Below are 27,849 nucleotides of genomic sequence, written 5' to 3' on the forward strand. Positions count from 1 at the left end.
ATTGTGTAAACATGCATATTGCGGATTTTTGGGGATCTTTGGTCATGTACACATATGGCCTGAATATTCTGTGGTGATTTTATATAGTGGAAGAAAACTGCAATTTATGCTTAATGATGCCTGTAGCACACTTAGGTTGTCTTCTGTTGTATTGGAGGATAAGGATGGCAGTGTAGCTGTGTGTCTTGAACATTCAGACCCTGAATCAGAAGTTGACTGAAAATGCTAGAATTGGAATTTTGATTTTGTACTTGCTTTTCCAATATGTTTATGAAAAAGACTGCTTACGTTGATATTTGCAAGGATGCCAAAGCCATACACCAGCTAACTCTCCATGATAAATCATACACAGGGTTTTTTTAACTTCTGTTGCAGACAAACATACTGAGCTACCAGTGACTTGCAGGAGGATTTTGAAATGGTAAAGAGATGTCAGAATGGCTTTTCTGGGGGCAATGAATTAAAATTTTGCAGAGTCTTAAAGCTATGCTTTCTGAGCTGAAAGTCCATAGGAGGCCTGAAAAACTATTCTGCAGTTGAGTTCAGTGTAAGAACTATTTCTTGGCTTTCTAAACACTTTGTTCCTTCATTTCAGGGTGGCTCGCAGCTGACTGTTTCTTTACTTTCCTAAACACTTATTCCTTTCTTTCAGGGTAGCTCACAGCCACTGTTGTCTCATGTTGCCTTAGCAGTTGCAAGTAAACTGACTTCAGCGTTATTTAATGCTGCCAGGTAATAACAAAAAATTATATTAAACTATTTTTGTTTTAGTAGCTACGTAGTAGTTTGAGGATTTTTAGGACCATCAGTATGATTCTCCTAATGTGTTTTTCTATTGCAAGTGGCTGGCTTGGTTGGAAGAGTAAACATGAAGAAGAACCTGCCCAAAAACAGAAACCCAAAGTTGAACCTGCAACCCCATTGGCAGTGAGGTAAGTGTTATGGACTATCTCAATCGCTTTAAATCTCTTGTGTTTTTAATTGTTTGAATTATTTTGAAAGGCACAGAATTGATGAACGTGCTTATTTTTCTTGACTTGAAGCAGCGACGGTAGTTTGCAGGTCATCTGTTTTAAGCTTTGTTTCATTTCAATTTATCATTCTGGACAAATTACTCATCTCTCTCACTTCCAGTGTGTGGGTTCATTGTTACTGTAAAAGGACAACATGCACAGTTTAATGACAGTACAAGTACATGAATATCAGTCAGTCCTGAAGTTTATCACTGAAGATTTTCGAAGAAGCTGCATGAAGTGTGTGCTGCGTAAGATAGTTTAAAGTCCCTCACAGAAATTAGGAGGTTTCCTGTTTCCCTCTTGATTGTGGAGAGAGGAGAATGGGAACAACAGGTTGTAGCCTCATGTTTTCAAGAAAACTGATGAAAGACAAAATTAATTTCCTGATTGGTTTTCCTGATTTTTTTTTTTTTTTAAGTATTCTCAAGACTAGTTGGCCATAAGAGAGGGCTTATAAAGTTACCCACTGCTCTGAGATCCTTGCTCTGAGATGCATGACAGGGCAATTCCTTATCCTAGTTTCTGAACTTTGGTTTTCAAGTAGGACTTTAACAGACCTATGAAATCTCCCAGTAGACAGTACAAAAAACTGTTTTCATACTTTGCTCTTAATTTTACTGATACCTTTATGTAACCTTAAAAAAAGAGAAATCTTAGTCCTTAAAAGATACTCTTTTACTATTTCTGAAGAAAAATAGGTAAATAAGTATCTAGTGGTTTTGCTTGATTTTTTTTTTTTTAAGATTTGGACTTCCAGATTCCCGTCGCCATGGTGAAAGAATATGCCTTTCTCCATGTAACACTTTGGCAGCAGTAACAGATGATTTTGGAAGGGTTATTTTACTGGATGTTACAAGAGGACTTGCAGTTCGCATGTGGAAAGGTATTATAGTGTATATTAGTCTAGCAAATAATGTTGTTCAAAATACTGTGGCTTCTTCTATTCAGACTCAGAATTCAAAGTGTTTTTTCATTATTAAGAAAGACTTTAGTACATTGTGTTATTACAAACCAAATATTAAAGGCAGATGTAACTTAAAGTCCATAAGGGTATTGTGGTACCAATCCCTGAAATTCTGAAACGGTCTATAGTAAAATTCAGTCTTCTGGGTTTGTATTGTATAGATTTCCCTGCCCTGTCTCCCTGTACCCTGGCCCTGACTGTACCCCTACAGAAAGCTTTTGGCCTAATAATTTTTTTGGAAAAGCTTTAGCTCAATTCTACATTTGCATTTGCTTAGCCATTACATAGTTTAGTGGTGCCATTACAGCATCTCTGCCTTTTTTGTTTAGGAAGATTTTCTATGAGGGAAAGTGTTTGCGTTACCCAGAGAGAGAGGGAAGGTGAATATTTTTATTGGGTTACTAAAAATTGCATTTTAATGGTGAAAACATATGAATGAAAACATATGAATAAAAACTTACGTATCCTAGGTTATCCAAATTTCATTCCCTGAATCTTATTTTTTTTGTTGTTTTGAAACGTGAGAAATCTGGATGCTTACTACAGATCTTTCTTCTCCAAGAAGCTTTTGCATTGATGTAATGTCCAGAGTACAGACCTGATGAGTTTTGCGGTTATTTTTTTTTTTTGTGGGTTCTCCCAGAAGAACTTGTTCCTCCCCAAAGCTTTGCAGGAGGCTGCATTTGGCTCTGAGGAGTCCTCTGGTGGGCCTTGCTCTTAGCTGATGGACCACAGTTCTTGATAGGACTCTGGTGACTGGCCAGATTTGCACAGTTTGAAACTGAAGTTAAAGACAGCTTGCTGCTGGCATCGAACTTTAAGTGGGTGGTGATGTGTACTAATCATGTATTAATTTCTGTACACTAGTGAACTTCTCTCTTCTCTTTCAAAGGATACCGTGATGCAGAAGTTGGTTGGATACAGACTGTAGAGGACCTTAATGAGCGGGAAACTGAGAAGATGGATTTTTCTCCTTTTGGAAATGCACAAGGTCCAAGCAGAGTGGCTCAGTTCCTTGTGATCTATGCTCCAAGGAGAGGCATTCTGGAAGTATGGAGCACACAACAAGGGCCTCGGGTTGGAGCCTTCAATGTGGGGAAATATTGTAGGTAAGAAACAGTTAGCAGGTAGGCATATCGGCTGTGCTGCTGCAATAAAGTGATATGTGAATATGCCAGCGGTAAAAGCGGAAATGCTGGCAGGCGCTGCTTTATTTGCTCACAGTGTTTCTTCTGAATGCATCTGGTTTTATAGAAGGAGATTTTGTCATGTTATGTCACTCTACAGTTTTTCCTGATAAACACATTTAGCAGTAGTTAAACTTCAGCTTTATAAAATTTGTCATCTTCTTATTCAGTGTGTGGAAAGGGAAGGTTGCTGATTTTGTTCTTCACTGTAAAGGCTGTGGTTTTTGTTGATTTCAGGTTGTTGTATCCTGGTTATAAAATAATGGGTCTAAACAATGTGACCAGTCAGGGATGGCAGCCTCAGACTCATCAGATATGCCTTGTTGATCCAGTCTCTGGAAGCATAAAAACTGTCCATGTACCTTTCCATTTAGCACTGAGGTAAGGACTTTCTGTGCTTGGTATAACCAAATGACTTCCATTATTGTTTTTGGAAACAATATTTTATTTAGAGAGAGCAATTCTGGTGTTCCTTCTCAAGCTGAATAGTACTCTGGTAATAGTCTCATTAGTTTGTATGCATTAACTTTATTAATGTGATGTTATCTTGAAGTAGCATAAATAATTTTTTTTTTCCTGAATCATTCACTTTAGTTCTCTTCACTCATACAACCAAAACTATTTCCTTTCAGTGATAAAAAGAGTGAGCGAGCAAAGGATATGCATCTAGTGAAGAAGTTAAATGCTTTACTCAAAGCTAAAACCTCAGACCTGGGTAGGTTCTCTTGTATAATTTAAGATTGTATGTTATCAAATTGTTCTTGTATTGTCTGTCCTGTAAGTGTACAAACACAGGTATGATTGTGGTACATTCTGACAACTGTATGTGCTGTGAATTATGACCTTTAGGTAGCTTGTATTTTTTTAATTAAGCTACCACATTAAGTTTATTTTATACAGGGATCCCGTATAAGCCTTGCCTGCCATGTAAATCTTAACTAAACTGTACTTTGAGTGCTTGCATAAAACATGGTCTATTTGCAGCCCATTATGCTATATAATGGAGTTCAGCATTTGACTCTAGATATCCATCTTCCTGTAAGTAATACATATTTCTTACAAAAGACAGATTTAGAGTAAGAGATGCCACTGAGCTGTTATTCTGTTTCATTTTCCCCAAGTTTATTTTGGCAACTTTTATAGTAGTGTCTTCATGTCTATAGCATGAACCAACGTGCATCTTAACTGTGGTGCAGGCTGACTTGTTTTTCAGAATGCATTTGAGAAATATGACTTGAAGTTGTGATTGTCTTTGCTTGCAGATTTGATTGAAGCTGAAGCAAAGGAATTAATACTTGATATCAAATACCCTGCTACAAAGAAACAGGTGAGTATTTAGAAGCCATTATACTTTAATATTAGAAAAAAATGTTGTGTTATCTGATTAGAGTGCTAAATCTTTCAAAGTATGTTATTTTTTTCCTAGAGTTACTTGAAAAAAATAATTGAGCTAATTTGGTGGGGGGTTTTGTGTTTGGTTTTTTTTTTTGGTTGGTTTGGGTTTTTTAAAATTTCTTAATATTTTTTTATTTTACAACATATCAACTGGAATTGAGTTGTGACCCCCCCAAGGCATCTTCCGTGGTAAAAGTCAAAATAATAAAAAGAGAGCAGACTGATCCATAGGATCAGATAACACCACAAGTATATGCAAAGACAAATACAGATGAAAAATCATTGTGAAAGTTGTGCTTTGTTGGCTTACCTTACATGTTTTTACAGTAAAATTAAGTAAATGTTTAATTCTGTTGAACGTCTGCTTAACAGGCTCTGGAAAGTATATTGACAAGTGAACGTGTGCCACTTTCATCTCTCACAAACACCACTCAGACATTAATGGATAATTTAAAAAAACAGGGTAGGTGGATATTTATTTTGCAAATATGAAGAGGCATTTGCACTTTGTCTGCAGTGCTATAAAGCTATTGTAGAACTATTCTATTCCACAGCGAGACCAGACTTAGTCTGCTTAGTTTTGCTACTAGAAATCACAGGATGTTGCTTCTACATGTTTTTTTTTAATGCAGACTGCAAATAGCTTGCTAGTAAGTATGCTTTGCTATGCTTCCTATGTGCCTAGTAACTTGTGATTGTATTAAAAAAGAAAAACACCCAACAACTGGGCTGGGTATTTGCATCCAGTAAAAGCTTTCTTCAGAAAGAAGGTCACACAGACTTCTGCCTGTAGAAAATTTAGTTTTTTCTCTCCCTCCAAGGAAGGCAGTAAGGATGTGGTACTTTGGGTCTGTGAATTTTAATGCACAAAATCCTTATTACTGAGGATCTGAGCTCTGGCCAGACGCCTGGTATCTTTTCTTGGTAAACTTTGCTGAAGTTACATTTCATACGTTTTGCTAGAGATTTCAGAGCCAACGTCAGGAAATGTCATTACCCATTCAAAATGTTGTTGCTGAAAGTCTGTAAGGTTGTTTCTTTGAAATGATATGCTTGAATATTTCTAAACTGGGAGAAACTTTTTCGTGCTTGAGGTTGGGGTGACCCGATTTTGGAGACCCAGCTGGGTATTGAGGAATACAGTGGAAAAGCATGCGCCTGCTACTTCCTTTGCATGTGTTGGGACTTCTCAGCAATAGAAGTCTGGGGTTTTTTTTTTTTATTATTTTTCTTTGGATTAATTTCAGCTTGTTAGAAGATGAGGCTTTAACAATAGGGGTCAAGAAATCCCTACCAGCGTTGTGTGGAAGTCCTGAATAAACCATTTGTCAATCGGGAAGGCTGTGCCCCTTGTCCTACCTCAGTGAGAATGTAACAACACGTTTTCATAGTTTCAAAGCCTTGAGAGGAAGTCTGTCTTTTACTTGTATTAGTGTGGGGTGGTGGGTTTTTTTCCCCTCCTATTTTCATGGAGGTGATGGAGAGCTTCACACATGGCAGTCCTCTACTTAATTTTGGTCTCTGTCATTCTAAATCACTAGCATTAACCATTTCTATTAGAACTCCAAAAAAAATCAAAGGAAAAATGGAAACATGCCCTTTTACGTGGAAGAGAGATTGACAGAACTGTACACTTATGTCTGTTTATTTGAGTGTGTCTTTTCATCATTAATCTTTTATTGTAATACATAACATTATTTCCTCACAGTCACAATAAAGAACAAACTTGGCTGATGTTCCAGCCTTCTAATTTCAGAAGAGTAGTGGCATATCCTTCCACTTGTGCTTAGTAGGTAAAAGATAATGTGAAGCAGATGCTGGGCTCTTTGAATGCTGTGGTTGTGAAGAAAAGGTCAAGCAACTGTGCAGCAAGCTCTGTACATTTGTTTTATTTGTAGGATTTTTAATAGCAATGTATCAAAAGTGTTTAAGGGTTCATGGGGAGAAAATCGTATTTAGAAACTGTTTCTGGTGAAGATAACGTATTCAGAGATATCTTTTCTATAGAAAGGTCCTTTTAGGACATCTGTAAAATGCTTTCTTTTAAAACAGAGGAGTTGGAATAGATTTTTTCCAATATTGGTGTTAGCTTCCTATATTCTGACTGCTTTAATTGTTGCTGAAATTTGAATGTCAATAGGTACGTCCAATTTCTGAGACTGAGATTGTGGAAATACAAAAGGCAGTGTTTTGCAGCAATGAAATTGATATCTACTGATATTAGATATCAATCTCTCTTCTGATACAAGGAATATGCTTAAAATATTGGCATAAGAATAAAAGATTATAGTTTGGTATTAATATGTTTGAGACTTAGAGTATTTAAATTTTGGGCAGTCTTTGGTTTGGCCTTAAACCAGAAAAAGCCAAGGGATTTGTCTTTGTTCAGTTCCCCATTGTCAACCTCCTTCAGTTTAAAAATGAATCTGATATCTTTCTCTAACACTTCTCGAAAAAATAAATAAATAAATCTTGTTTTATGCTGCCATGAATTAAATATAATCATTCCAAGCAGCTGTTCATCAAAAGATTACACTGAGACACATAAGTCCTCCAGTTCTAATAAAGGAGGAGTTTAGTGCAGCTGCGAAGTATGTTTCATTATTCCAGGCTGTATATTCAAGTTCACATGCAGTTTTTATTTCTTCTCAGAGCTTGAGTGTGTGGATGAAGGGCTACTGCAGTTCTGCGCGAACAAGTTAAAGCTGTTACATCTTTATGAACTCGTTAGCAAACTAAATTCCCAAAGCATACAGAAAGACACTCCACCATCAGATAATGTGAGTAAATTGAAAATTCAGTTTTCTTGTAGAATCAAGTGGTGATTTAAGCATAAAAATATGTTTTCAAGGCCTCGGATAAAATAAGTAGGTGAGTGAGTTACTTGTTTTTTGGCCTGGAACTTTTAATGAAGTAATTGTTTTATAATGCTTCCCCCTCTCTTTCCCCAGTACAAATGCCTAGTAATTCATCTGCCTAATATTCTTCAGTAGTCATGTAAAGTTGATACAGAAGTGAAAATAGAACCAGGGTCTCATGGTTTCCATCCTTTATCCAGCATGTTTTTACCTTTGTTTAGTTTTGGAGGGATGTTTTGAAACCAGTAGAAATTACAAATTCTGATACTTGTTTGTGTAGTATCATAATTTGGCTTGCTTTTGATATTATTTGTGAAAATGCTTATACACTTATAAAAACTATGTAGAGTGGTGTTATATTGGCTTGTTTGCTTGATGGGTGATTGCTATACTATGAGCAGAAACTAAATACGGGAAATGTATCTGCTGAACTCCTTAAAAATGAAGCTAGGGATGGTCTTCATTTGAGCTATATGAAAAACTCATTTTGAGATTATTCAATCATTTTGGCCCTTTTAAAAGATTTTTTTAATGTTCAAAACAGTATTTTGACTCTTCTGACTTTTGTTTTAGTTTTTACTGTGTTTTGAAAAACATATGTTTGCACTAGCCTTGTGATGTGTAGTTCTTTGCGCTTTTCTTTTAAGGACTTGGCTAAGCTGCTTCGGCTGGAAGAAAAAGATTTTCATAGGCTCCAAACTTTGCTGGAGAACTACAAGAAAGAAAACACCCGAACTACTGTTCAGTTTGCTGATGAGAAGGATGACGTATTGTCTGTGAAAGTGTTCTTAGATTATTTGGAATATGAAAAGGATGTGATTAATGTGAAAAATATGGAAGACAGAGAATATGTGGCTTTAGGTAAGAGCTACTGAACTGTTTGTCAAATTACTTAAAGACTGGTTATAATCTCAGATGGTCTTAATATTTTAGCCTTAATCTGGGGGCTTTAACAAGCTGGCTTGCCTTGAAGTGGTATGTGACAGTGCTAGTTCCAGACTCTTACCTTTAGCCATAGGACAAGTCTTTCTAACTAGATGGATATTAATACAGGTTAACTACACCTGTGGCTATAATTACCCTAGAGCCATGTTATCACTGCTCATTCGTTTTTTAACACCGCTGAGTTGGGCAGTAGCAACTAGGTACTTTACAGAGCAGTTGTATCCAGCCATTTCTTTTGTGGTTGCAGCACCTCAAGAGTTCAGTTAATGACAGGACTGACTTTAGCCTCGGAGGTGGAGGAGCTGACCAGAGGCAGCACAGGACCGTTAGGTGAAGGAATAAGGACCCCTCATTTGTGGAGTTGAGGAGATTTTGGACAATGTTGATCTGAAATATTATGGATGGGGAGAGTGTCTGGGGTGTCTTGGGGTGTGGGATGGGGTTACTGTCTGTAGTCTGCTTTAGTTTGCAGATCTGTGCTTGAGGGGTTGTTGGGAAATAACAAGTGGAAGCAGCTTGAGTTAAACCTGTTTCAAAAGTACAGTCTTTCCAGATGTTTTTTTTCTGGGGAAATTTTGGTGGAAACAGAGTTCTGTGCACAGGTATTGCATGGTGTTCACTTTGTAGCGTCCTGCTTCTTTTGGCTTTAATCATCAGAACTTGAGAGGAATTGGGATTGAAAAGTTAGGCAGAAGAGCTTGGCTTTCATCTGTATGAAGATCAAAGGCTGTTTCTAGGTAGTTTTAGAATTTGCGTTTTCTCTACCATAACACTACACTTGGTTTTCAGAACTGGGGTAGAAGTACTCTTCTCCCCACCATCTTGGGCAGGGATCACCAGTAACTTCTGAGGGTGTTCAGCTGGAAACAAATATAATTGAAGTATCAATGTCACGCTGAACAGTTTAGATAGTTTCTTGAAGATCTTGTTTTTCCAGTTTTCCTCTGCCTCAAAGGGACACTCACACTTTCTGTACTGCTGGAAAGGTATGAATTGTGTAATTGTCTGGGTTTTTTAATTGGCTGAAGTACCATTAGTTTGCTATATAAGATACAACATGCTGCCACAGAGTTATGGATTACTCCATGGATAAACTTGTCTGACACTTCAAGCCATTCTTTGAACTGAACAAAATGTGTAATGCAAGCAGTACAATACCATTTGTTTTGTTATAAATCCATTTTCCATATGCCCCCTGTAGTGGTAGGGACACTTACGTCCTTTGTAATGAACCTTCTGCTCCACTAAGGGTAAACATCAGGGTATCCTGGATGTCACTTAGTCCTCTGTATTGCACTCAGTAGGACCTGATCAACATATGATTTTTCATGTAAGTGTGAGGGGAGAGACACTGGCTTTAGATGTCATTCATAATGGCAACTAATTTTTGCTTCAGGCAGCTTTTTATTCTGGAAGTGTTTGTGTGGGGAGAGTTCCACAGAGGAAATGTGCCAAGCATTGGAATCGGCAGGTTTTAGCCCTCAAATCCTATTGGTAAGATATTTATTCCATACTTTAAAACTTTCATTTAGTGTTTTGAAAACAGAATATTGAAAGGAAAAACGGAATGTTGACCTCTGAATTAATGCTGTGTTCAGACTGTGTTGAAATACTCCCGTATTCAGTGTTTTAGGTGCTGATATTTGTATTTCCCACTTAAGATATGACAAAGAAAAAAAAGAATCTAGTAGAAAATGTAGGTTTTGTAGTGGGAATGTCTAGAGTATTCATTTAGGACTACAAGAAGATTAGCTGAAGACTTCTACAAAGAAGCAAGAATTATGAGTAGTTAATTTCAGGCACTGATACGTTTGTTGCAAGCAAGGAAGTTTAAAAATAATTTAGTGAAGTTTTCAGAGTCACTAGTAGTGTTCAGACAACCATCTTTATCTTTCATATGCATGTAACTTTAGTGTTTTGCTACTTCTTTCCATCCACTACATAATGATGGAAACACCTGTTTCAGTATTACTTGCTTGTGTTAAGATTTTCAGCTGTGATATTAATAACTACTAATGTTTACCAAGTTGAGTTTGCTAACATACTGGTATTAGCTGGCTGTGCCTTCAAATGAGGGTGTTTTCTAAGATATCTTTCTAAATGAAAGATACAGATTGTATTGTTCCATTTCAAAGTCTGTCATGGGGTATCTTATGCAATGTATTTTTAACTTTCTATGTTAATATAATAAGGGTTCATGTATATAACACTTCTGTTACATGACACAAAATTTGTTCAAGAAAGTGTTTGCAGTAGGTGTATTGCAATATTAGAATTCCATTCTATTGCTTTAATTGCATATTCTCTTTTTTTACAGTCACTCCTTCTCAATTTATGGCTTTCCAAGGAAAAAGATATTCTAGACAAACCAGGTTCTGTCAGTTGCCTTCACACTCTGCTGTCACTTCTGAGCAAAATGAAAGGTGAAATGTGCATTTGGAACACGTAAACACAACTGATACCAATTATTATTAGAAATCTGCTACTCTGACTAGCCTGTATTATCACTTAGGGTTTTCTCCTCACAAATTTTCTGACAGCTAAATGGTGCATGTTGATGAACTAACCAAAAATAAAATCAAGATCTGAAGCATCACAATTAAAGGTGGTCTTCATGACCTGCAGTTTCACTTTCCACTAAGTTGACACAACTCCTATTTGGCACCAGAAGGTGGCTGTCCAGCTCCCCTTCCTCCCTTTTCTGGGTGTGTAGTCCTGCCCCTCTCCCTTGTGCTGACTGGCTCTCGGAAGTCCTTCCAGTTGCTTTAACTTATTGAGACACTGTTATTCTAGCAGCATTTGTATATTTAACATCTCTAATTTGGGGGTACTCTAAAAGTCAGCTTGCCATGATTTGAAGTAAGCTGTGTAATGTACACATGCTGATTCTCCTGCCTCACACAGAGCTGTATGAAAATGTCTGTGCCAGGTTCCCTTATGTCTAGTTTGCCATAGGGCACCATTGTCAGCTTGAAACTGGAAGTGTGAATATGCTTCTGCTGCTGTCTGAATAAATTAATCCTGCTGAACATGAGGTACCCTGAAGAGAGCCAGCTTGAGCACATTGAATACGTGTGGCATCTTGAAATCACAAAAGAAGCTGTCTGCACTGCAAAGGATCACTTTGTAATATTCCTTATATCTAGTAAACGTGCAGCAGGTTTTACTACCTAGTGATTTAGATCTATTGCCCATTTCCTACAAACGAAACTTGGAGAACAAGTAATTAATGTTCCACTCATTATTTTAAATTTGAGTTATAATCTAGAAATTGTATGCTGCATACCTAGAAAAAGATAATGTAGAGTAACTGGAAATTGTTCCTAATACAAGCTGTATTAGTAAGTGATGGTTTCAGGGTTGGCTGCTGCTTTACTAATGTTAACAGCCAATGACCCAAGTTGAGTTTCTTGCTCCCCCTTTCTCCACAGTTGCTATAGATGAGTCATGGGACACTCAGTCGGTTTCCCCTTGGTGGCAGCAGATGCGTACAGCTTGTGTTCAGTCTGAAAACAATGCAGCTGCTTTGTTATCTGCTCACGTTGGACATTCTGTAACTGCACAGATAATTGACAGTGTGACAGAGAAAAAGGTATGTCATGTTGGACTTCGCCCTTTTATTTTATTTACTGTATCAGTTCCATGGAAATTGCTGTCTTTGTAATGGAATAACATCCTCGGTGTTAATTTGTTGCCATTCTAACATCCTGAAAGCCTGAAAACTTGTATTTCAATTTGAAGAATATTATGCTGAGGTGGAAGAATATCAGAATTGGTTGCTGAACATATTTACATATGGAATGGGAACTGCACAGTGCATTTTTCTCTTAATAGCAAATAATGTTGACAAACTTAAAGTCTTTGCAGTTTCCACAAAAATTTGAGAAGTTCACTGAACTCTGGATGATAAACCTGTTTTAATGCAATCTTGATTTGTTTTTTTAGATACTGGTTGATTTTCTTAGCCATTATGTTACTATGCTTTACTTCTTAAGGTGATGGGTGGTTGGGTTTTTTTAGCAATAAGTATCTCTTCACAAAGAGATTTGGGATTAACACTGTGACACTCCACACAGCACTGCCATTCAAAATGGAAAAAGTTATTACATTCCTAAATAGCACTAGGCATGCTTGTATTTTACTGCTTGCCATAACAGATTACATGGGGTTTAGGTGATGTGCAGTCTTGTAAATAGACTGCCTTATAAATTATAACTAGGTTGCTGGGAAGCATTTTAGTGTTTTTGCACATTCACCTTAAGTATTGTAATTCCATATATTAAAATTGTTAGCATTGCCCACATAGGGATGTTGGTATGCTGCAACATATTATGCTTTACCCATATGGTCTCTCCTTTGTCACCTTCTCTTCTGCTCTTCAAAGAATAAAGCAACAGCTTTATTTCCCCCAAAATCTCCCTTCCATAAAGTCATTTATCCCTTCCCCCTGCCCTGCCCCCCCCCCCCTTTTTTTTACTACCATCCTTTGGCTTAAAGCCTAAAATTGTTAATGGTCAGGCTTCTGAGAACTCTAGAGTTTGCTGTCTTGGTGTACAAAGCTAAAAATCAGATCTGCACCCTACTTGAGCTTCCTGGCAGAGCATTTGCTGATAAACATGAGAATTGTCAAAATAACACACAGAACTGTGGTAGGGTGTGATCCAGTGTTTCTGGGTGAATGATGTTTCTTAGTATGATAGGAAATGGAAATGTAGGTGGATTAATCATATATGTTGGGAATGTGTATATAGCAGAGGACTTAGAATTAAATATTTTTGAAGGGATTCTAACCCACTTTTCAGCTAAACATGAACTTTAAAATGAGACTATAAGATGACCTTTCAGGTCCTTTTATTTCCTTATGTTTTTGTTTAAGAACCTGTATATCTTGTGAGCAGCGTGGGATATTAATTGATGGTTGCATGATAGTTAATGCACATACCTTGAACAAAATTATTCGTTAAAATGCAGTAGCTCTTAGGATATAGCTTTCCATTTTAATACTATGCATTTCTGTTTTTAAACAAATCTGTGCTACTTCAAGTGAACAGGCCTAAAACAGTTCGTATGTTCTGTTAGTTTTCCCAAATAATTGTAGGTTCAGACACAGAATCCTGGGAAGCACTTTCCCTTGATACTGAGTATTGGAAACTTTTGCTGAAACAGCTAGAGGATTGCTTGATACTTCAAACACTACTGCATAGCAAAGTGACCAAAAGGACAAAAAGAGTTTCATCACTCCAGACTGAGCCTTTGGGCAGGCTTTCTGTAAAGAAATTGCTCGAAGCTGGAAAAGGTACATTTTTTCTCTCAGAAAGATGGTTGATTGTTTTTCTAATAGACTTCTGAGTCATCCTTACCTCAATTTATGATATACACTGCACTGGAAATTGTTCTGCTGGTTACTTTTCTTAATTTAAAAACAATGCAAACCAAGTAGAACAGTGTTTTAAAATTGTAAGAGTATTACTGTAAAGGATGCATTGTAAATCTCTAATCAATTGATTTAGGAGGTTTTCTAATTGGCAAAGTTATCCTTAAGTAATTAATGCTGTTAGTTAAAACCTCTGTCTCTTCTCTTGTCCTTTGATTCTGAATCATAAATCTTCTGGGACACATTAACTATACCTCATAAGGTGGTTTGTTTTTTTTTTTAATGTCCTAGGTGGTATTGCTGATACCGTAGCAAAGTGGGTTTTTAAGCAAGGCTTCAGTCCTCTTGTACTGAATTTGGCCCAACACAGAAACAATACAGATAGTACTGAAGAATCTGATGAAATGCATACTAATATCTTCCTTGAGGAACCAGAAGCAGATGCAGGCTTGGAAACAATCCTAGGTAAGAAAATAACATGAAGTTTTCAAATTCTAAATGTCTGCAGAGATGTTTTAGTTGCTGCTGTTGTGAAGTAGCAGAAATTATAATGGGAAGAAGTCTGTCTTGTAACTTCAGATTTTATTTTTTCTAGAGCTGCTGCAACTAGCATATCAGCAATTTCCATGTAGTCTTGAAGTGGATGTACTCCATGCACATTGCTGTTGGGAATATGTAGTGCAGTGGAATAAGGACCCAGAGGTAAAAGAATTTCATTTGCAGGGAGTAATGGTTAAGACCAACTCAACAGAAGCAGTTTCACAAGTTTGTAATAGCTCATAAAAACTTTTGTTAAGAAGATTGACTTTGAAAGCATAGTCGTTACAGTTTTTCTGTGATAAGTGGCAAGAGCAAATTGAATTGAGAAAACAAATGCAGTTCCTGAGGCTGAATGGCACTGTACAAAGACAGGACTGTATGTTTCTAAGCTATTAGATTCTCAAAACTGCAAGTGTGGAAACTGGCTTCAATTAAACAGTGTGAAGAAGGGTTTTGACTGTATTTTGTGCAAGTACGAAACAGTTCAAGTACTGCAAAATAGTGATGAACATTTCCGCTGTTCTGGGTATGCTGAAACAGATCACAGATTACTACATTTATTAGGCCAGAATCCATTCCGTTTAAAGACAAAAGAGAGATTTGTTGAATATTCTAAATTCCCTGGTTGCTTCTGGGAATTGTCGTAAGAGACAGAAGGCGGCGGGGGGGCGGGGAATCCTTTTTGTCACTGCTCATGTAGAGCTTCTCTGATACTGGAAAATGTTGTCCTAAGTTTAGATGACATTACAATTGAAATTAGCACTCCTTAGATCTGTGCAACATAACACTTTGCTATAGAATGGAAAGTTCCTCTGAGATTGTTAAAAACTTACTCCATCGTAATGAAATGGAGTAAAAATTAATCTTTCTAGCACAAATGGATTTTGTATTTGAAAAACAACCGCAGTTTGTGGAGGTACCTTTCAGCAAAGAGTATGTTAGCAGTATATATACTAAAACAAAGCCCTGAAAATAGTGCCAAAATCATAATGTTCCATGAATACTACAACACACTTTGCCACATGCATGTATGTTTGTCGGGTAGCAGCAGAGAAGATTGCAATATCAGAATAACTTACAAGTTCTATAACTGTCAAAAAATAGTAGCTTTAAAATAATCTATCTGGGTCCTTTAAGAATCAATAGTTTATATTTTATAAATGTTTTGAATAATGTAATGACTTATTCTTTTACTTTTTTGTTTTACATAAGGAAGCATGTTTTCTCATTAGGTCTATAGATCATCTAAGATGCATCATTAATGCTCACGTTCAGCATGGTAAGTATGAAGCTATTATTAAAAATGGTCCTTGAAATTGTAAAACAACAGAATAAATAGCTGTTTGTTGACTAGTATAAATGTATGCAGTTTGTAGCGGTGAGGGCCGTTTTCTATTAAAAAAACAAAACAAAAACCCAACCAACCAAACAAAAAAAACCACAAAACCCAAACCAAAATAAATAACCATCCCAAAACTTTCTGCTGACGCTCAAGCTTTTGTTTTTCATGTTGAAACTGAGTTTCCATCAGAACCATGAAAATAAGTTGGTTAGATAAAGTTCACGTGTTTAACTAAAAACATTTTAAAATAAAATTATTCTGAAACTATTTTTTTGATTTGTATTTAAACAGTGGCACATGCTTCTTGCAGTCAGTTACTTTTCATGCATTTCATGCATTTCTGGATACTCTGTTTTAGTGAATGTGATGACAGTTGTCTTTTTTGTAGATTATTTATGTGTGCAAATAAGGTATACTCTGTGCCTTAAGCACTAGTCTTAAACCTTCCTGCTTACCAACAGAGTTTCTGTGCACCTACAATGTTTAACCCCGTCTCCATAAATAATAATTTTAACAAATGTTTCATTGCATTTCTGACTATATTTAATCACCTAGTTAGTCGTCTTCTGGAAAATTTGAAATCTGAAGTCCAAGTATAAAGTGAGGCTAACTCATAATTCCTCCTTGTTTCATTCATAACCTTTTTTTTGTCTGTTTTTTAATTTTCCTTTGCATTAAAGGAACTTTGGCCCATGGCTTTTCACTCCATCCTTTTAAGATCTCTTTTCTATTCAGGTGGAGCTTACAAGTGTGTGCTTGTTCTAGGTATCGCTCTGATGATGTGGAATACATTCATAGTAAAAAGGCTTTCTTCTGCTACGTATCTAATGGACAAGGTGAGTGCAGTGTTGTGATGGTATTTTTGAGGCTGAATTTTTATTATTAACTAGTGAAACTAGTATTTTTATACCATTGTTTTGGGTTTTTTAAAATAAATTTGGATCAAAATCCCCTGCTTATTTGGTTTATTATGTCGCTAACTTTGGGAATTGATGAAGGAATGCATATTTTAAAATATCAAGTCTGTGGAATGATGAAGTATAGGCAGCTCTAAGGGGTAGCTGATCAGCATTGGCTGATGTGTACTGAAGACTTACATGTAGTGTTAGCTTGTAATTGCTAAATAAGGTATTTGTGAAATACTCTAAAACTATATATTTGTGTGTATGTAAAATTTTAAGTTAGAAAGCAGTAAATAAAGTGTTTTCTTTGTGCCTGTTTTCTGGTAAGTTATTGCCATGAAACTTTCAGGTTCCCACAAGCAGCAGCTTTTCCTAATGTTGTGGTCCAAGTTTTGCACATATGAGCTCTTACTCTGCAAAATGCAGAACATTTTGTGGATGTTGTTGAGCATTTTTAACTTATCGCTACCATTCTAATTCAACTTCTGTTCTAGTATGCAGCTTGTTTGCAATGAGTTTTAGCAGTCTTTTGTCCCTGCAAAACGTCAGGGTTTTTAACACTTATAAATATGTGGTGGATCTGTTTACTGGAAGACAATTCTGTTTAGGACTGGAAGACAGTTTAGGAAGAGCACTGCCAGTAAGTGATAGATCTGTTTAAATTGTGTAAGGGTAATCTGCCTATTGGTGTGCGGATGTAGAGCAGAAGCTAAATGTTTTTCAGCATAGAAGTCCAGATGCAGAGAGAGAAGTGTTGATGGTGATTTAAAAAAAACCCCAAACCCCAAAACACCTAACACAAAACCCACAAGAATTTGCTGTCTCATCTTCTTTTTTCCTTCTCCTTTGCTTCTCTCACTTTCTGCTTTTGCTTTTTGTTTAGCTCTGTAAGAATTGGAGAATATCATCTTCCTCGTGCCTTTCAGCAAATAGGCTCAGTTGTATACAGTTGTAGTAGGTGCTGCTTCTGCAAAAACGCCTTTCCAGTTTTTCTGCATGCCTTTATGTAAATGCACCACTGTTACTTCTGCCTAGATTAACACCTGCAGGAGGAGAGATGAAGGTTTTTATTAACTAACTGTTTTTGCACACATCTGTTACCTCAAACAAATATCATGTAATAACAAATGTTGCTAACTTTTAGTAGTTACTTGTGTACGTTTGAAAGCTGGGAATTAGTCCTTAGGGTTTGTGTTACAGAAGCAGTAGCACGACTGATCTCTCACCAACTTCCAGAAAAATACAGTTTCCAAATCTGCTGGTGCTTAATCGGTCCCAAAATTGACAGCTGAAACTTGTCTTAAATTCAGACTTTGAAACAGCATGATGGATCACTTGAATTCAAGTTTAAATCATCCCATAATTCGGGACCATGGAATCTCACTTCAGCCATTGTTTAGGCTCTGCCATGATGTTGTAATCGTTACTTTTATTTTCTTTTGTGCTTTGGAAGAGAGAACTTCCACTCGTGTATGTGCTTCATCATGTGCAGCATGTGATCCCACTTGTAGAAATTGGGCCTCATAGTAACATTCCTAAACAGGATATGACCGAGGTCTCTCTTCTGAAGAATTCAGACAGGCAAAGCATGGAAACTATGTAGTAACTTTCTTATTAGACTTTTTCCATCTCAATGAATATGCTGGAGCATTCACTTTTCCTTTACTCTTCCCTTGTTCCCTAGTATTTCTTTCTAATATCACACTTGGTATTATAGCTCTAGTTCTGTGTTACAGAAATCACTGGGAATTTTTTAGCTGCCTTTGAGATTTGAATGAGGACTTTGGGGCCTTATTTCTAATCCTAGACTTCAAGAAGGGTGAACTAAATATTGGCATCAACGATGTCAGTTTCTGAGCTGTATGATCTGTATCAAAACTTTTCTTGAAAGCAAGCCATGCAGTGTTGCATTATGTAGCTGCAGTGAACTGTGTTCTCATTCTATATTGGGCAAATACAAAGTAATAGTTTAAAACATGGGGTAATGGATACCTTATGATGAAAACTATTTAATTGTGCTGAAATATTTTTTTTTCAAAACAGGTTGGAAAAGCTCCAAAGGACAGATTATGCAGGAGGGCAAGTAACACTAGTTCTGTCTAAATGGAAAGAAAGAAAAATGCCTTTATTTTAATACTAGCTTGTGGTTTATTTTTGAGTTTCACAAAAATTCAGAATGCAGCCCTAGAGAAAATGTTATGAATTTTAAGAAATTTAAATTAATCTTTAACAAAGCAAACAAGAACAGTAGTATAACTTCCGATATTATAGAAGGTAGACTTGAGACTATAACATGACAAATTACTATTATTTTTCATGTGTAATTTCATTAGTTAAATCTTTTTTGGAAGACAACTGATAGGCTCAGAAAATGAAATTTACTAGATGTGATTACTTGAGGAATTCAGTCATCTTTAGAGACACAGTATTGTAAATGGCTACATTTAGCTTCGTTCCTATTTTTTCCCTGTTATTTCTAATTCTTTGGTGTACTTAAGTGAATATTTGTTTACCTTTAAATATAATAGGTTAATAAACGGAGATTAACAATGTGTTTTATGTCAACAATTGTCTTCTCAAACATACAGAGCTAATAAAAGCCTGTTTTAATTCCAACCGAAACACTTTAAATCATATTCTTTGTTAACAGGACGTAGGTATGGGTGACACAGCAATGACAGCTTTTCTTGGCTGCTGTTCAGATCTTCTGCAAACATTGCTAGAGGTAAATTTTTATTTTTCCTGTAGAAAGTAAGGAACTAATTGATTCAAATTTAATTTTAAAGAATATGGTTATACTAATTTCTGTACTGTTCAGTTCAGGCAAATATTAATGAACTTCTAGAAAACGTGAAATTTTCTTTTTAATTTCATTGCTGAGAACTTGTGATTAAAGCCAAGTCTTTTGCATAGAAGGCCAGTATAGACGACATTTTGTGTGTGACTACTTTTCTGTGTTGCTCTGGCAGGCTGACGTTAATAGTGACGAAATGCAGGCTCCTGTCTTAGATACTGAAGATGCTTGGGTGTCGGTAGAAGGACCAGTATCAATAGTAGAACTAGCCCTTGAGCAGAAACGCATTCACTACCCGCTTGTTGAACACCAGTTTGTGTTATGTACTATCTTGTACGCCATCATGAGATTTTCTCTGAAGAGTGTGAAGCCTCTCTCGCTGTTTGATAGCAAGGTATGGCTTTTGAAAGCTTATGTGCACACATCTTAATATTGCTATCCTTCCTCTTGCTACCTATAATACATGCTAGCTTTCACTCTTTAAACATTTCTTGTATAACTTTATGAAAGACACTTAGCGCGCTGCAGTGCATTAATGAAGTTGTCACCGGAATGCAGGCTGAGACCCAAACTTGGTGCTTTTTCTTACAAATAAAAGATTTGTAGTGACCCCAGATGCATGAAAATCAGCTCCTCAATTATTAGCTGGCCTGAAAATGCCTCATGGTAAGAACATTGTATGACAGGTTTTTCTAGTTGCTTTGACAAGTGCCAGATCAGAGAAAACATAAATGTTTATGGTCAGAAATGTTATGTTAGGGTCACTCTTGTATCCATTATTGCTGATGATTATTCCAGAGTTCTGAGCATCTTGAAGAGAACAAACAGCTTGTCCTTTAATGCACATAAAGCACTTTAAAAAAAACCCAACTCACTGCATTTAAAATGCGGTATGTCTCCAGTCAGAGCTTGACCCTGATGCAAAGCAGTACCACACATTGAGATTCCCTCCTCCTAGCCCTACCACACTACAATTCTAAAAAAATTTGAACACAAAGTACTGGTGTAGACTGTAATTTAATTCCTGCTGGGGAGAAAATTATTTAGTCCTGTAACTCTGTGCAGAAGACTTCTTAATGATTTACTGGAATTTTATAAACACAGAATATTACTCTCCTTTTGCCATAGGTTCTTGTCTGTGTTCAAGCTCTGATGAAGAAGTTGGGTCTGGTTTTAGCACTTTACCATAGATCAAATTCCATTGTTTTTATGCTTTTTTTGTTTGGTTGGTTTTTTGGCTTACCTGTAGCAGAAAGCATTAATATACTACCTGCTGTCATTTAGAAATGCATATTAAGTCTCAAGAGTAAAATTAAACCCTGTTCCTGTGCCTCCTTTCTTTCACACACAAGTATTATTCTCTCACTCGCCGCCCTTTTGCCTTCACTCACGCAAGATTCCCATTTGTTTTGTGAGCTTTATCAGAGAATTTCCAACAGGTCTTTAGAGTATTTTAGCTGATGACAGAAAAAGCGTTTAAAAGTTTCGAAGACCATTTATTACCTTATTTCTGACAACACAAATCACTACTTAGACCTGTTTAACATAGGCTTTTTTTTTTTTGTACCAGTTTCTCTACTCCCTGCGTTAGTACGGAACAGGACTGCTGGAGATGCTTGGCATCGAGTATGTCACTGCTGGTACATGGTGGGCTGAAACAAGGGCTACCATGTGCCATGATTCAGGGGTTTACCTGAAATTTGATTAATCTGTATTTCAAGATACCTTAAAATTAAGTGGCGCCAACTATATCCAGAAGTAACAGATAAAGTGTATTTCTCTATCAGCTAGTTTGTGTTTCTTCCTACATATTATGCTTGGTATGTTGGTCCAGAATGATAAGTCAGGGACCAGAAAATATATCCAAGTTTCAGCTCCAGATGGAGCATATCAGAAACCTAATTTAGTAGGCAGGTAGTTTTAAGTTTGAAAGCAAATCCTTGACGTGTTAGGACTGCGTGAACGAAAGTGTTGCTTCTGTGGTTTTAACTTACAATATTAATTTTCATCCCCAGAGAGAAACAGAAGATGCAGTACAAATTAAATGTGAAAAATAAGTAGGCTCCTTAGTATTGGATGAAAATGGATTCCTTTTATTCCGCTGTATCTCTGAGGGCTGTCTTTGGTTCTCAATTTTAGGGCAAAAATGCATTTTTCAAAGACCTTACTTCAATTCAGCTGCTACCTAGTGGAGATATGGATCCAAACGTGTTATCCATACGACAACAGGTAGGTATAAGTTTTGTCCTGAAAGTTCTTAAACTTCTAAAATTTCAAATAATAGTGAAGTAACTTGCAATTTTTGCTTCCAAGTTCTTGGTCAAAGTTGTGAGTGCAGCAGTTCAGACACTGTATACATCACAAAAGGCCGAAGAAACCTCAGAAGAGGAATTGTTTCCTTTTGAAAAGGGGAAGAATTGGCCAACCTTGGCTGCGGACCTGGCTCAGTACCTTCAAATCTCTGAGGATGTGGTCAAAAGGCATTATGTCTGTGAACTGTATAGTTACGGGATGGACCATCTTGGTGAAGAGGTAATAACAGCTTTTAACAATTTTAAACCAATACAGCATTAAGCCAGATATTCTGCTAAAATTACTTTTTCACTTACTTAAGGTGTTAGGCAAGGATTATCAGGCTCAAAAAATCCCCAGGCTGAAAAAGTCAGAGGCTGGGAAAGTACTTTTTAAAGACCGATAGTTACCCTCATTTTTTTCCTTTTTCCCAACAAGAGTCTGTGTATAGCAACTAGTGGAAACATGAGAGGGAGTCATACTGTTAGTCTGAACCAGTACAGCCTTTTTTATGATAGTGTATTTGATTGTTTCAGGAATCTGCTTTTTTGCCTGTAATCTGTTCTTTTAGGAAAAGTTTATGTCCTTGGACAAGAAAATCCTTCCCTTTCTTGAGGGGAAAAGCAAACCAGAGATTAGATGGAAGTTAGGAATATGGTGCTGAACTGTAAAATCAGGGCTTGTGCTCATGCTAATCACTGTGTAAAGTACAGAGTAATTATCTGCCTTTGTTCACTCTTTTTCTGTTGTGAAGCTTTTAATAATGTGCTTTGTTACAGTAACAGGTAACGCAAGAAACGGTCTCAAAACTATATCAGTGTTGAGAAGCTTCTTTTGATACCGCTTTTCAAGCCTCCAGTTAAGTGAGCTGTGTCATGCTCAAATGGTTGCTAGTTCCTTGTGTGTTTTTATTTTCAGGCCTTTCTTCAGGTGAGTGACAAAGAAGTGCTTGCGTCGCAGCTGCTGATACTGGCTGGACAGAGACTGGCCTTCGCTTTACTTCATACACAGACAAAGGAGGGTATGGAACTCCTTGCTAGGCTTCCTCCAACGCTATGTACTTGGCTCAAAGCTATGGTAAGTTAAGCTCAATTTAGGAAAACAGGTTAATTATCAGAAGCTTCTGTTCACCAAGACGGAGATTATGTTTGCATGGCCCTTTCTTGCTAATGGAAACAAGAGTTAGTTCTCATTTTTCCTGGTGCTGGTTCTGTTTCATGAAGGGTAAAGCAGTTTCATGGGTCAAAGCATCAGCTTAATTGAGTTAATAAACCTTAGTTTTATACAAGTTTGGGAGGGCTTATATGCAGAAGATCCATCTGTAAAATTACTCCAATGCTGTGTTTATCCTTTTACATAGGACCCCCAGGAACTTCAGAATGTAGAAGTGCCAATTGCAACAACAGCCAAACTGGTTAACAAAGTCATTGAGCACTTACCGGAGAATCATGGGCAGTACAGCCTGGCCTTGAACCTGATAGAGGCCGTGGAAGCCATCTCATCGTGACAGTTGGGGTTAGCCCAGTGCTGCTATGTAGTGGTATAATGCATGATTTTACACGAGGCTGAACTTTACAGAAAGAAACTTTGGCGTGGCTCTTGTTAAACGATGAAAAAAACCAGTGCTCCCCACCCCAGAATTTCAGACGGTAATTTTAAATTGGAGTATATTTTAAATTCTGCACTAGTACAAAGACGTTTAGTTTCTAGTACACTTGTCAGTATCTGAAATGCTCTGTTATTTATTTCTGACTTGAGTGCTTCTTGCGGTAGTCTAAATTGGATATATTTGACAGCAGTTTTAGTCTATTTACAAAATCACATCTTGTGAAATTCTGTATTTCATGCTGGCAGTAACTGCTGTGGTTTCAATGTTCCATGTATGATTTGTTTTTCGAAACAAGCTGTAGAATTACACCCGAGAAAAAATTCAGTCTCTGAAGTTACCATGTAAAGCCAACGCCGCTTTTTCAGAAGGTAGAGAGGGCGTTGGGCTCATGCCTTGAAACTGCATTATACATGGGGGTGACGACTGCGCTCGACGTAGGATGAATCGTGCTGGGGCCTTATGCGAAGGGAGAACAGTCCACATTAGAAAGAGCTTGGGAAGGAGAATCCAACTCTCCAGACACAAATACGGACTCATGTTTTAGTCCAGGTCTCCCAGTATTGTCTCTAGCTGGGCTTCAGCTAAAACTGGATTTACATCCCTCTCCTTTACTGTTAAGCTCTGCTGAGTTTAAGTAGGTCAAGGAATGTCTTACTGTAAGATTTTTTTCCCCCATCTTACCACTGTAGAAGATGTAGTATGCTATAAATCTCTGCACACATTTGTAGTCAAAATCTCTGCACACATTTGTAGTCAAAATCTCTGCACACACTTGTAGTCAAAATCTGCTTAAATAGTTGACCCAACTTCACTGAAGAACTATAGTACTGAGTACTTTAGCCTTAAATAACCCACTATTATTTATGGTACCTACAGGGAATTGTATAGCAAGTATCTTCACTACTGGAGTGGTATTAAACATGATTATCTTGCATCAGCTAGTACTATTTACTTTCTACCTAAAGGAAGCTAGGAGAGAAAAATGAAATTGGTGTAAACTGGTTTTGTCTTCAAGTCAGCTGAAATCAGTAGCTCCATCTTGTAACCTGTTCTTCTTGCATCATATGTAAGAAACATTCATAGTATTCTGCCTTGCTGGAGACAGAATTTGCTCTTATCTTTCTGAAGTATGTGCTGAAGTATGTCATCTAAGGGTGAGACTCTCCCTAAAAAACATTATGTAGGTGGCTTGTTCTACACAGCCTCCTTCACCTCGTCAGCACCCCCAGTTCCTCATCACTGCACGTGGTGTAGCTGATGAAGGCTTCTTGACAGGGTTTGATACTGTTTGACTTCCTACAGTGCAAGTTCTAGCAAGAATAAGTGGCCAGCCCTAGTCTGTTTTAGGCTCCATAACTGAGGCTAAAACAGCTGTAGGGAAAGAAGGCAAGATTGCACAGGTGACTTTACCACCTTGCCTGACAGCACTTCGGACTTCTGCAGAAATGAGTACATGAGAGATTGGGTCATCCTGGAACCTGAGGAAAACCCAAAATCTTTCCTAGTTGCATTACGTTCCTGTATCCTGGTACAGCTGTGTAAAGGATTTTACTGTAACTGAGTATCATGTCAGAGCTGGCACTACACCAATCAAATCTGTAATGTACTGTAAGTAACACTGTATATAGTGCTATTTTGTGTCTAATTTGCTGTGGGTTTGTGTAAATTGATTAAATAAAATTTGAGGTTTCATTGTGTCTTTTCCTTCTTTTTAGGAAATGGTGGTCACCACCTTTTCTTCTGTTTTGTACCAGAGGAGCAGATGCTCCAGTGGAGAGAGGACTGCTTCTCTGGGGTTCTGCAGAACTACCTCTGACAGTATAAAACTTCAAACCAGCTCTTGTTTCTGTGGAGTTCCACTTAAATGGAAGTGAACTTCAAAAGAACACAGGTTGCTAAAAACAAGTCAATCAGCCAGTTATTTTGAACCACCCTTTTTATTAAGCTGAAAAGTGATATACACAATTAGGTGTATGTACATAAGGTTCCCCCCAGAACACATGATAACTCTGCTCGGGCTGGGGCTTAAGCATCTGGTTCTACAAGGCTTTGGTACACAGACCTTCCCATTAGCCACCATTTTTGTATACTTCAACACATGACTGCGGACCAGCTTGCACAGAGGCGTTTCGTTTTCACGTGCTCCCTTTTCCAGCAAGGACTTTCAGGCACCGTGGGCAGGGAGTGCTTGAGGAAGTGGAAGTGTATCTCCTACAGCGAGGGCATTTTGCTTTGGCAATTGGTAGGGCTATAACTTTATATGAAGATTCTTCACAGATATCACCACCTGTTAAAGGAAGCATTATTACTGATATCATGTAGGTGTAGAAGATTCTCAACGCTACATATGAAGTGAGCAACAGCGCATGTTGCAGTGCAGAAAAGAACCAGCTATTAAGCACAGAGAACAATTCCAGACAGGCCACTTACCTTCCAAGTTAATCAGAAAGGTCCCTTCGATGATGTTTGCATCTGCAGGTGTTTCTTTTGGCAGCTCACTCAGCAGGGTTGTCTGAGAAGCCATCATTATTTCATTCAGCTGTGAAACACTAGAAGTCTCTTCAGCCTGCAGCGCCTATGGAAGAGAGTTATTTTTTCAGATGTGCAACCTGTTTTTGTTCCTCAGCATCCTCCTCCTAGAAAATGTTAAAGCGAAAGTAGAATTACTGTCTATGTAATTGCAAGAGCTGTCATAGCTTTGTCATGAAGAGAGCAGAAGGTTGTTTACACACAAACATGCCTCTGTGTGTCTAAATATATGCATGTATGTAATTATGTTGAAATCCAGCATCAAAACTGAGGTCTACCACTGCAAGCTCAAAGAATGGAGCAGCTTAAAGACAAAGGCTAAGACAGTGGTTCCTAATCAGAGTGAATGACTTGAACCAAGAGTCTAATTTACTTACTCCTGCCAGGAGGGTCAATACAGGGAAATGCCCAGTCCTGCCCCTGGGGAGGGATAACCCCCTGGCACCAGTAGGCACTGGGGGCCAATTGGCTGGAAAGCAGCTTAGCAGAGACAGGGTCCTGGTGGCCAAGGAGCTGATCATGAGCCAGCAGATACACACTCACAGAGGCAGCCAGCAGGATCCCGCATTAGGAAAAGTGCTGCCAGTGGGCTGAAGGAGCTGCTCTTTCCTCTCTACTCAGCCCTGGTGAGACACAGCTGCAGTGCTGGGTCCTGTTCTGAGCTCCCCAGTAAGAGATACGTGAACTTATGGTATGAGTCCAGCAAAGGGCCATGAAGACCATGAAGGACCAGAGCATCTCTTCTATGAAGAGAGGCTGGCAGTGGGGACTGCTCAGCCCAGAGAAGAGAAGGCTCAGGGGCATCTTATTAATGTCTGTAAATATTCATGGGAGGGTGTAAAGAAGATGGCACCGGGCGCTTTCAGTGGTGCCCAGTGACAGGACAAGAGGCAACAGGCAGAAATTGGAAGAGGAAATTCTGAGAAAACACAAAACCACTTTTTTCCTGTGAGGGTGGTCAGAGGCTGGCACAGGCAGCCTGGGGAGGTTGTGGAGCCTTCATCCTTAGAAGTGTTCAGAACCCAGCTGGACACAACCCTGGCAGCTGGCTCTAGCTGACCCTGCCTGAGTGAGGGGCTGGGGCTGTGCAGTCCCCAGCAGTCCCCCCCAACCTCAATTACTCTGTGATCTTCTGGCAAGGTTAAAGCAGAAGGAAGTTTACAGAAACTTGTATTTTTCCACAGTCAATGCTATTCTTAGCTGCATCTTTTACCTCCATTAATTCAAACAGCAATCCAGGCTCAATTACAATGACAACTTCATGTTCCAAAGCATTCTTGCCAGAGATGGACCCAAGGAAAGAATCTCTCATTGCACATGCACCTTCTATTGCTTCCTCAATGCCAGGCTTCTTCCACGCTGAGCTTGCATTAATCCAACCAGTACGAAACACACCCTCTGAGTCATAAATGCAAAGCAAGCAAAGGAATTTTTAATTTAGTATCTTTCCATTCAAGCGTTTATTCAATGAATAAAAAGAATGGCATCTCTCTATATTTGCATTCCTTTTAACTGTGCAATTAAACAATGCACTAAAAGAATTTCTTAGAAATTATACATGCTTTACCTTTCTTATAAGGGAGGTACTGGAAAACCTCTTCTGCCAAGTGAGGAAGAATTGGTGCAAAGGATCGGACTACTATGTCTAAAGCCTCTGCTAGCACAGTTTGACAGGAACGGCGCTTAGGATCTTTTTCTTCTTCACAATAGAGCCTGCAAGCCAGAGATGAAAGCTGGAAAGTATTCCTACATTCATGTTACTGTTCTTGCTCAAGAGCCAGACTTTCAGGACTGCCATTGGAAGTACACAAGTCTGACCTAGATTGCCCTTCTAAGAAAAGCTTTTCTTAACTGCCCTTCCTAGGCAAGCACAGGGGTGCAAGTGCAGGAGCATTTGCATATGCAGCCACATTTTGTCATAGGAAAGGAGATTTTGTACATAGCACATTAGTTTGCTTCATCTGTGTAGAAGAGAATCTTTCCTCAGGGAGGTGAGGCTGCAGCTCTGTTAGCCCTTTGTTCTGGTTCATCTATAAAATTTAGCGCTAGGGCTTTTCTCCCCCCCTCCCCATACCTGCATTCCAGAAACCAAAGATCAGCAT

General features: G+C 38.0%; 2 protein-coding genes across 6 annotated transcripts in view; one reads left to right on the forward strand and one right to left on the reverse strand.

Annotated features, from left to right (window-relative positions):
• The window catches only part of RAB3GAP2 (RAB3 GTPase activating non-catalytic protein subunit 2), a 47,724-nt gene extending 22,814 nt beyond the window's left edge, over positions 1 to 24,910 (forward strand). For all 5 annotated transcript variants that reach the window (XM_075088837.1, XM_075088840.1, XM_075088839.1 and 2 more), the window contains 25 exons: positions 653 to 732; positions 843 to 932; positions 1,760 to 1,899; positions 2,873 to 3,089; positions 3,405 to 3,548; positions 3,800 to 3,882; positions 4,430 to 4,494; positions 4,935 to 5,025; positions 7,215 to 7,342; positions 8,068 to 8,281; positions 9,762 to 9,859; positions 10,683 to 10,788; positions 11,797 to 11,957; positions 13,445 to 13,661; positions 14,031 to 14,204; positions 14,335 to 14,441; positions 15,492 to 15,558; positions 16,387 to 16,457; positions 18,567 to 18,602; positions 19,174 to 19,248; positions 19,493 to 19,711; positions 21,457 to 21,546; positions 21,631 to 21,849; positions 22,528 to 22,686; positions 22,970 to 24,910. In XM_075088837.1, the coding sequence (XP_074944938.1) occupies positions 653 to 732; positions 843 to 932; positions 1,760 to 1,899; positions 2,873 to 3,089; positions 3,405 to 3,548; positions 3,800 to 3,882; positions 4,430 to 4,494; positions 4,935 to 5,025; positions 7,215 to 7,342; positions 8,068 to 8,281; positions 9,762 to 9,859; positions 10,683 to 10,788; positions 11,797 to 11,957; positions 13,445 to 13,661; positions 14,031 to 14,204; positions 14,335 to 14,441; positions 15,492 to 15,558; positions 16,387 to 16,457; positions 18,567 to 18,602; positions 19,174 to 19,248; positions 19,493 to 19,711; positions 21,457 to 21,546; positions 21,631 to 21,849; positions 22,528 to 22,686; positions 22,970 to 23,116 (3,198 nt within the window). In that variant the 3' untranslated portion in view covers positions 23,117 to 24,910. The remainder of the gene's footprint in view (positions 1 to 652; positions 733 to 842; positions 933 to 1,759; positions 1,900 to 2,872; positions 3,090 to 3,404; positions 3,549 to 3,799; positions 3,883 to 4,429; positions 4,495 to 4,934; positions 5,026 to 7,214; positions 7,343 to 8,067; positions 8,282 to 9,761; positions 9,860 to 10,682; positions 10,789 to 11,796; positions 11,958 to 13,444; positions 13,662 to 14,030; positions 14,205 to 14,334; positions 14,442 to 15,491; positions 15,559 to 16,386; positions 16,458 to 18,566; positions 18,603 to 19,173; positions 19,249 to 19,492; positions 19,712 to 21,456; positions 21,547 to 21,630; positions 21,850 to 22,527; positions 22,687 to 22,969) is intronic.
• A 226-nt stretch (positions 24,911 to 25,136) lies between these two features.
• IARS2 (isoleucyl-tRNA synthetase 2, mitochondrial) overlaps positions 25,137 to 27,849 on the reverse strand; it is a 29,628-nt gene continuing 26,915 nt past the window's right edge. The window contains exons 20-23 of the mRNA XM_075088843.1: positions 27,315 to 27,460; positions 26,961 to 27,145; positions 25,649 to 25,793; positions 25,137 to 25,505 (exon numbers count right to left, since the gene is read on the reverse strand). Of these exons, the coding sequence (XP_074944944.1) occupies positions 25,354 to 25,505; positions 25,649 to 25,793; positions 26,961 to 27,145; positions 27,315 to 27,460 (628 nt within the window). The 3' untranslated portion in view covers positions 25,137 to 25,353. The remainder of the gene's footprint in view (positions 25,506 to 25,648; positions 25,794 to 26,960; positions 27,146 to 27,314; positions 27,461 to 27,849) is intronic.

The sequence above is a fragment of the Phalacrocorax aristotelis genome, chromosome 3, assembly GCF_949628215.1.
Source record: "Phalacrocorax aristotelis chromosome 3, bGulAri2.1, whole genome shotgun sequence".
In the NCBI taxonomy this organism is placed as follows: Eukaryota; Metazoa; Chordata; class Aves; order Suliformes; family Phalacrocoracidae; genus Phalacrocorax; species Phalacrocorax aristotelis.